General features: G+C 37.9%; 1 protein-coding gene across 5 annotated transcripts; it reads left to right on the top strand.

Moving 5' to 3' along the window:
- Positions 1–572: 572 nt before the first annotated feature.
- Positions 573–9,421, top strand: fshr (follicle stimulating hormone receptor). Of its 5 annotated transcripts, none has more exons than XM_056770674.1 (10): positions 573–1,087; positions 4,573–4,644; positions 5,121–5,195; positions 5,335–5,406; positions 5,699–5,773; positions 5,937–6,017; positions 6,170–6,238; positions 6,560–6,634; positions 7,341–7,526; positions 7,602–9,421. In XM_056770674.1, the coding sequence occupies exons 1-10, from the start codon at positions 900–902 to the stop codon at positions 8,722–8,724; spliced, it is 2,016 nt and encodes a 671-aa protein (XP_056626652.1). In that variant the 5' UTR covers positions 573–899; the 3' UTR covers positions 8,725–9,421. The 5 variants fall into 5 exon arrangements, with proteins under 5 accessions (XP_056626652.1, XP_056626653.1, XP_056626656.1 ...); XM_056770678.1 differs by having other exon boundaries at positions 948–1,087; positions 2,118–4,644; XM_056770676.1 differs by having other exon boundaries at positions 948–1,087; positions 2,083–4,644.
- Positions 9,422–9,633: the final 212 nt, after the last annotated feature.

Here is a 9,633-nt window from a genome sequence, read left to right as displayed (position 1 = left end):
TCTCAGTCCAAAATGCTGGGTTGTTTTAAGCCATGGTTGTGTCAGATTTTAGACATTTTCTAGGTTTGTATAACCCGACGTTGGGATTTGTCCTTTTTTGGCCCAACTATGGGTTAAAAATAACTCAGCATTTTTAAGTATTTGTGTGTGTGTGTGTGTGTGTGTGTGAGTGGTTCTGAGTGAAGAGAGAGAACACACAGTCCACTACTATCATTCTTACACATGTCAGACTCAAACAAAGTGTTTAAGACTAAACACCTCAACTCATTCCCTTTACAAACCACAGAGTCAGACCAGCACACACATAACCAATCTGTTCAGAAATGCCTACTCTAACAAACAATTATTTCTATAAAAATCATTAAACCTTGTCTTACTTTGGAAAATGTGGTGTTGAATCCTGTTCACACGCAAAAATGATGAAATGAAAATGGATCTGTTTACCAAGCAGCTTGTACTTTCAAAAAAGAGTAACATGTAACTTCACAAATGTAGCTTTCCTGGAACATTGGAAACGATAGGGAGGCCTGCATTTGGTGTCGGATGAGACTGGATGAGAGAAGGAGAGAAATAATGATTCAAGGGGAGGAATGAACAAAACATTTGTTTGTTATCAGAGAACCGCTCTCCCAAGGTCTCCCTGTACAGCTTCTGACCCAGCACGCCTCCCTCCTGCTTCACAAGAGCAGACCACTACAACCAGACGACAACACGAGGACAGACTTCCAACCTGTAGAGATTAACATCACCTGAGCATCGACAGAGTCCTGGGATCACGGCCGCATGGTGCTAAGGTCCCGTCCTGGGTTTTGGTGTATCGAATGCGCTTGAGTGTAAATTCATGAACTCTGCTAAAAACATTCAGAAAAGAGCAGAGGGATAGGACAACTCAAGAGAAGATGATAAAGAGGATGGTGTTGCTGCTGATTATGCTTTGTTTAAGCTTCGTCTGGTCCACCGCACACACAGAGGGCGTAGATGCTGGATACCATCACTGCTCCTTCAATGGCACGACTCGCTATTACTTATGTCTTGGTAACAAGGTCCATGAGGTGCCAAGAAGCATTCCGAAAAATACCACATTTGTGTGAGTATAAATACACAAACACAACACTGAATTATCAAAAATAACAGAAGTTGAATAAATGCTAACAGATGCCTACTGGCATCCACCTTCTATAACGTTTTACATAAATTATTCGGTAACACTTTACAATAAGGTGCTATTAGTTAACATTAGTAAATGCATTAGTATTAACCAACAATGAACAATTTCGTTTTCTGCATTTATTAATTCATGTTTTACACGGCTCGTTGGAATCCTTGATTCTGATTGGCCACTCGGAATATTTGCAGGCTCATTATTCACAGATAACAACCTCTCAAAACTAAAAACACACGGTAACTTACATGCAGCAAATCATTTTGACAGTTTTTTTTGACAAATTAAATATAAAAATGTCTTTTAATAACATACATGACACTATATTTACAAATGATTCAACCAAATTGCCTGTTCATGACATTTGAACGTCGTATCCTACCTTAGAACCAAACGTAAAAGACTTTTCCTCGCGGAAGGTCTGTATTCGGTAAAAGTGAGCTAATAAAATATTTCGAATTCATATTTAATGTCCATTTTTCTCATGTGGCAAGTAGTCATGTAATAAGCGGGATAATGTACATGCAGCCGGCTGTTATCATGAAATAAGACCCTTCAGTGTGATGACAACCGGCTGCTTCTGGGTTATTCCTTACTTAAAGTTAGTTCATGTAGTCTATCCTTGATAAGTGAATTGCAGATCTGAAGTTGTAAATAACATTGTTCTAGAAATTGTTATTGTGGTTTTGGAGTAGCAGAGAACGCAGTTGACAAGGAATCATTGTTTCTTTTGTAAGTTTCATAATATATTTTTGTAATCTCAAGGTTATCTTCCTGCATAGAAACACTCAAGCTTGATACAGGGGATATATTTAGCTTTAATCACATGTTTTTCATGTGTGCATGAAGTCATGCATTTTATGAGAGAGAGAGAGAGAGAGAGAGAGAGAGGTGATGTGAAGTTTCTTTTGCTCCTCCAGCAGGCTAATCTTGGATTGTTTCTGTTGTGAACCAGCTGCCAGTCAGTTTGGATAAAGTTGCCCGGCTGAATGTGTCTGAAGATGCCCACGTGCTGTATCACCCTGCTGGGTTTCTCTGCTCTGATCTTCTGCACATCTGTCTACGCTTTAGAATCAGTTAAGCTTCTTGTATCGCTCCTTTTTAAAAGGAGCACGAAAAGTTTTGCAACTTGTGTGTCTTAGTTTGCCAGATTTTTTCTCTGAGCATATCAGAAACTGACAGTGAATTGTTCAGGCTCTGTGTGTTTTTTCTTTTTATAAGATCAGTAACTGCACATGGCTGAAAGCTAAAGCGTGTAATTTCTGCACCCATTTGCGATAAACACCTCCAGTCTGCCATCGCTCAGAAACAGCAGCCCCATTCTAAATTGATTTTACAGTATATGTGACCCTGGACAACAAAACCAGTCTTATGGGTCAATTTTTCTAAATTGAGAATCTTACATAATCTCAAAGCTGAATAAATAAGCTTTCTATTGATGTATGAGTTGTTAAAATAGGACAATATCTGGCTGAGATACAATCGTTTAAAACTCAGGAATCTGAGTGTGCAAAAAAATGAAAATATTAAGAAAATTGCCATTGAAGTTGTTATTCAGGGGCACTGTGGCAGGCCATCCACTCAAAAAAATAAAGTTTTTCAATATTTAGGGTAGGAAATTTACGAAATATCTTAATGGAACATGATCTTTACTTGATATCCTAATGATTTTTGGCATAAAATAATAATACATCATTTTGACCCATACAATGTATTTTTGTCTTTTACTAAAAATGTTCCCGTGCTACTTAAGACTAGTTTTGTGATCCAGGGTCAATTATATTAAGAGACTGAGAAGCAATGTTGAAAGCAACCCAAACCTTTATGCAAAAAATATACAGCTGTTGTCTTTCTGAAACCTTGTATCTCCAAATTAATATTTTACATTTTTTGCCATAAATCATTATTTTTAGTCACCCCCTATGTTTGTCACTGTATTTTGCATAACTCAAACCAATAAAAAGTATTAAAAAGTGCTTGTAAACTGCACAGTATTCAATCATCAAAAAGTGTTTTCCATTTCCCGTAAAATAGTGAATTTGTAAATATTAAATATTAACTGTCAACATATTAAAGGGTTTAGTATATATTTGAAAATATTTTGAATAATATATTGTAAATAAATTCCTATATACTGAATAAAACATTAAGAATTATAGCAGCTATTTCATGACAAATAACTTCCCAATTCCCATATATTTTTGTTTCGCATGGGCAGCTTTTTCAGCTTTTTCACACATTGAGGTAATTGTCTTACAAAATCATTTGTTGACAGTTGTTTCTGCATATTCAAATTATACAGTCAACTTATTATTATTTCTTGTTTATTTTTTTCTCATATTGCTCTGAATTTCAAGTGAAATCTGCAGTGGCCCAAAACAATTTCTTACATATAAGGTACAAAAAACCCAAATCCTTCATTGATTTCTAACATGAAAGCAGTTCAGCATGATTCTTCTTATTCAGTACACGCTATACAGGGAAGAAAAGAGATGAGAGGGAGAACGGTGGAAAAGAAGATAGATAGAAACCGATAGAAGGGTTGGTGTGAGAGAAAAATAAATGAAATGTAACTAATCAAAATAATCAAAACCATCCCAGTCAGACTGTGACGTACTTAATAAAGACGTAGTCAAAAAAAACAGATCTTCATGTGTCTTCTATTTCTGTATCACTTGTAACAGTGCCCCATTTAATGTACTGTATGTTTTAAAAGGTGAATTATGATCAGCATCCTTAGTGTGAAGGAGTAAATTTGGTCTCTAAAAACTACAGAAATGTACATCCACAAAGAGACACACAGACAATAATAGAAGAGCGGAATGAGAAATGAACATAAACAGCCTGTTAACAAGCAGCTGAATGTAAATGATCTGAGTAACTGTGTTTCCAATCTTTATAACAAGACGCCACATCGAAACATTACTTTAAATTGTGTCTCATTCCTTACCTTCTAAATTCATGGCATTAAGGAAATGGAAACTGTGTGACAATTCACAAAGAATACAGGCAAGACACATTATTGAATACAACCCAGTGTTAATCTGCTTGGATGCAGAACTATTTGGAGATCATACTTAAAGATTAAAAATACCTGATACGATGACAAACATTAATAAAAAATGCATTTCACAGATGCCTTAATAAAAAGCAATTTTTTTGTTTATTCCAGGTATATATTTTCACACTTTGTGTGTTGCCCGGGAATCACACCTACAGTGTTGGCGTAGCAAGCGCCACACTCTACCAAATGAGCTGTAAAACTCAGACCTGAGCTAAATTTGAAACGGCTATGCCAGCTTTTATGTGTGCCGGTTTATAACTTCCCATTCAGCCCTGAATAGGCTGTGATATTTATAGTTGACAAATGTGATGGTGAATCACAATCTTTTCTGTCTAATTTTGAGCAGGGAGATCAAGCTGACTCAGATCAGTGTGTTTCGACGGGCAGTCTTCACTGAACTACATGAGCTGAAGAGAATGTGAGTGCGACGAAGGTCACCGGGTTGTTTACTATGAAATGGTGAATGTGTATATTTAGCAAAAATCACACATGGAGATCGAAAAACATGAGCGCTGTAATCACTTAATGGAAAGACTATAGAGAGACATAAAACCAAGGAACTTTTACACTGCAAAACCTCTTGTAAACAAATTATATTTAGTCTTGATTGAACATGTTTAGACTTTAATATGGAACATGATGTTTAACTAGTGACCCAAAACACTGGAGATATGTATCACAGAAATACTGAAATCCCATCTCTGATTTTATATCATGAAATAAAAATTGTTGAATGTATACTGTTCTGATACTCACAGAAACAGTGAACATTTTCCATCTAATAATATAATGTTTTTCATCATAGTTTCGGTTTAGGTAAACAGATTTGTAAATGACATTCATAATAACATCATGTTATAATATCTTCTGTTTTGTGATTCATTTTTCCTTTAGAGTGGTGTCAGAGAACGGCGTTGTTGAACGAATTGAAGCCTTTGCCTTTTCTAATCTCACAGAGCTACAGGAAATGTGAGATACTGAACTTTGAGAATATTGCATTCAATCATGTTTCTGTATTAGCATATACAGATCTTTTAAAATGAGAAAATATGACTTATATAACCGTGATGAAAAAACAAATCTATTCTGAATTTATTTTACTGCACAGAACTATTACAAAATCGAAAAATCTTGTCATTCACAAAGACGCCTTCTGGAGACTCCCAAAGCTACGGTATCTGTAAGTTACACATTCTTTTTTAAATGGTGTCTCTTGCATTTATTACCTCGGAGAAACAGAATTCTGAATCACTTCGGTTTAATACTGTGGTCAAGCAAAGTGAAGGGAGGATATTCCCACACAAGCTTCAGACCACCATTTCAACCAAGAGTCCTGAATGACCTCAACACAGGTCAATATCCATATCAAATGTTTCTCACAGGAAACAAAGTCTGCAGATACAAAGACAAAATACGAATGTCTCTTTGACGTATTGCATTCATTAATCTTGTCTGCGTACATGTTCCTCCAGGACTATATCAAACACTGGTCTTAAAATCCTTCCTGATTTCTCCAAAATCAACTCCGCCGCTCCTGAATTTCTGTTGTGAGTATTGTTTTATCACTGGTTAATGTATCTTTGTAATCTGGTTCACATGCTGGAAACCAAAATTTTGTGAAAATTAATAGCCTCTCAACCTTTGATAAACTTTTGACAGACAATTTTGCCATTTCAAAAAATGTTTACATTTACCAAACATGTATCATAGTGATCTACAAGATAACATGCACATAGAGAGGATCCCCAGTAACGCCTTCCTAGGACTGACCAATGCAACCATTACCGAACTGTAAGTACTAAAAACACTATATTTGTTTATGTTTGTAATTGTTTCCAGAGTTTTCTAAGCAAAACATTTTTAGCATTACTTGAATATATAAACATAAATTGTATTTTTAAAGTATTTTACATATTTTTTGTCTAACTATTGCCCTCTCACAGGAGATTAACAAAGAACGGGATACGCGAGATAGACGGTTATGCATTCAATGGTACCAAAATTGAAAAACTGTAAGTTCAATTACACTCTTAAAGGTATTTAAAAGGTTCGTCACAGCGATGCCATAGAAGAACCATTTTCGGTTCCAATAAGAACCATTCAGACAAAGGTTCTTTATAGAACCATCTCTTACTTGCTTGTTATAATCTGAACAACATTTTTTCACCAAAAATAACCTTTTGTTAAAGGTTCTTCATGGAACTTCAATGGCATCTAAGAACCTCGTGTGTATAAGAGTGTATTACTTCTGACATATCTCCTCTATAAATTTTTCTTGTCCCATTTAACCTCTAATCTTTCATCCTCTCTCTCTCTCTTCTACACACACGCAGCTTTCTCATGGGAAACCAGCAGCTGAGTCGTATCCACAGTTACGCCTTTATTGGAGCTGAAGGCCCCATCGTTTTGTAAGCATGAACCAATCTGACTCGCAACAACAATTCAACCCACCAGCTGCTGCTTTACACACCCACACTGCGTCCTTTAACCCTCACAGTCTGCAAAACTAATCTCACTTACCTGCTTTGAACACTATTAACTCGGTTGTTTGTACATTTGCGATCCTTGATCATTCTCGTGGGGAAAATCTCATGTGAAAATATATGCTCTTGCAACCGTAGGTGTGCATTTATTTAAAGGCCACTTCGCAAAAACGTACATATATAACAAAATCTTAAAAATATTCGTTTAACATTTTGAGTGGTTATAAATGTTCTACTGGTTTTATTTTATTCAAACGTTGGTGTGATGTTCAAAAACTGAAACGATTTAATATATTGACAGTTAACATATAAGAAAATGTTTCATTTTGCATAAGGGTCAAGATGGCATGGACTTAAAGAGGAAAAATTATGTTCTACAAGTATGCTTTGAGCATTTTGAAGTAGAATTGTTTAGTATTCTTATTTATTTTATATCTTTCATATTGATTTAAGTTTGCTAAAATACCAAAATTTTGATATTGGATCCCAGTAGACTCAGATTTCTTAACTACTCAAATGTAGTCTCAGACATTTGGCAATGCTCTGTCTACACTTCTCATTCAGTTTACAATTGTTTTAAATAAAAAAATACACCTTAAACTCTGCATTTTCACCTCTGTTGTCATTGCAGAGATATCTCACGTACATCCATCCACACTCTCCCAGAGAGCATGCTGAGGTCCCTCAAGCTCCTGACCGCCATCTCTGTCTACTCTCTGAGGAGGCTTCCCAGCCTGGAGCTGTTCTCTGAGCTGACGCAGGCCAACCTGACCTACCCCAGCCACTGCTGTGCCTTCAAAAACTTTAAGAAGCACAAGTAAGTTGCCCTGAAAACACATTTTGAGTCACTATTGAGTCACAGTGCTCAAACATTGTTTCTGTGTTCAAACAGGTCTGTAAAAAATCAAATGTGTGATGACCCCGGTGCTCTCCGACTGGAACCTTATTTTTATGAAGACTACTGTAAAGACGTAATAGAGGTCACCTGTTACCCTAAACCAGATGCCTTCAACCCTTGCGAGGACATCATGGGCTTCACCTTCCTACGTGTTCTTATCTGGTTCATCAGCGTGCTGGCCATCGTGGGCAACTGTGTCGTTCTCCTGGTTCTCCTCACAAGCCGCTACAAACTGACCGTTCCCAGATTTCTAATGTGCCACTTGGCTTTCGCAGACCTCTGCATGGGGGTCTACCTGTTGCTGATCGCTGCCGTGGACATTCACACGCAGTCCCGTTACTATAACTATGGTATCGACTGGCAGACGGGAGCAGGGTGCCACGTGGCGGGATTCTTCACGGTGTTCTCCAGTCAGCTGTCTGTTTACACGCTGACAGCCATCACACTGGAGCGCTGGCACACCATCACTTACGCCATGCAGCTGGAACGCCAACTGCACCTTGGCCACGCCTGCGCAATAATGGCAGCGGGCTGGCTTTTTGCATTGCTGACCGCTCTGATGCCCATGTTGGGAGTGAGCAGCTACAGGAAGACCAGCATCTGCCTGCCCATGGACGTGGAGACGGGTCTCTCCCAAGGTTTCGTGATTCTGTTGTTGCTGCTCAACGTTGCTGCTTTTCTTGTCGTGTGCATCTGTTACCTTCGCATTTACTTTACCGTCCGCAACCCAGCCTTCGTCCCGGCCAACGCAGACATGCGCATTGCCAAGCGCATGGCCGTGCTCATTTTCACAGACTTTTTGTGCATGGCGCCCATCTCATTTTTCGCCATTTCTGCTGCCTTAAAACTACCACTCATCACCGTCTCTCATGCCAAAGTCTTACTGGTGCTGTTTTACCCCATAAACTCCTGCTCCAATCCGTTTCTCTATGCGTTCTTCACCAAAACATTCAAGAAGGATTTCTTCATTCTCACCAGCAGGTTTGGCTGCTTTAAGACTCGTGCCCACATTTACCGCACTGAGATCTCGTCGGGTCAAAACGGAGCAGCGGCGCCTTCGCCAAAGACCAGTGACGGAGCGCTTTATTCCCTGGTGCACATCGCTCAAGTGCACTAACCACCAGTTTTGTCTGGCATAAGTCAGGTGTGGCCAGTTGATGATATGCTGCTTGGACCAAGTGAGGAAAAATAAGGAACATAGTAAATCCTACTCTGTACACAGTTTGGTTGAAAATTTCTGCTGGGTGAAAAAGTGCAAAGGCATTTCGGCCCAATGTAAATGATGTTGTGATATTACTTTGCCTGACTTTTAACAGATTCAGATCTCAGATGTACAATACTTACACCATTCAAAAGATGCTGCTTGATTGATCTTTGACTGGGCATTTATGCATTCGTGTAGAAAATATATGAATAATTGTGTATATCTGCAAATATCTGCAAAAACAAGCATGTACCATTATGTGTTGTGAAATGATTTCATTCTGTCAGTATAGAACCCTTTGCAAGAAACACCGGTCCAGAAGCGCTGCACATTGTTATAAATCTACCTTTTATATAAATAATAATAATATAACATTTTGATTCCGTTATGAATGTTCTGTTGGTTATATTATGTTCAATACTGAAACGGGAAGTTCTTCTGGACCAGCGTTTTCTGAAATGGTCTATATTGTGCCCTATTTTAACAGATTTTTTTATGTATAGCTGCCTTCTAAAGAATAGAATAGCGGAAAAGTTTTGTAGTAAATTTATGTCTTTAAATAAAAACAGACAACATTTAATAAATCACTTCAAGTAATGTTTTTAAATGAGATTATCCGTGGCAATTGTTTATTGCAGGGGTTTCTCATCTGTGTTCAAAATGAGAAGACATTTATAGCCCCTGCCGTCACCCCCTCTTATCACAAATATTTCAGTCCTTTAGTACTGGAATGGTTTGTTCAAGGTCACATTAACCTCGCTGGCCAACCGCAGTATGAGAGAGGTTATGAGAACTGTCCAGAGACAGTTTGAACTGGAGTTA

Source organism: Triplophysa dalaica, chromosome 17, assembly GCF_015846415.1.
Source record: "Triplophysa dalaica isolate WHDGS20190420 chromosome 17, ASM1584641v1, whole genome shotgun sequence".
In the NCBI taxonomy this organism is placed as follows: Eukaryota; Metazoa; Chordata; class Actinopteri; order Cypriniformes; family Nemacheilidae; genus Triplophysa; species Triplophysa dalaica.
This window is presented reverse-complemented; position numbering and strand designations above follow the sequence as displayed.

Coding starts and splice junctions, on each gene's coding strand:
- fshr (XM_056770674.1), top strand. CDS start 900: ATGATAAAGAGGATGGTGTTGCTGCTGATTATGCTTTGTTTAAGCTTC. Junction 1,088..4,572: donor CCGAAAAATACCACATTTGT/GTGAGTATAAAT, acceptor AATTTTGAGCAG/GGAGATCAAGCTGACTCAGA. Junction 5,196..5,334: donor CTCACAGAGCTACAGGAAAT/GTGAGATACTGA, acceptor TTTACTGCACAG/AACTATTACAAAATCGAAAA.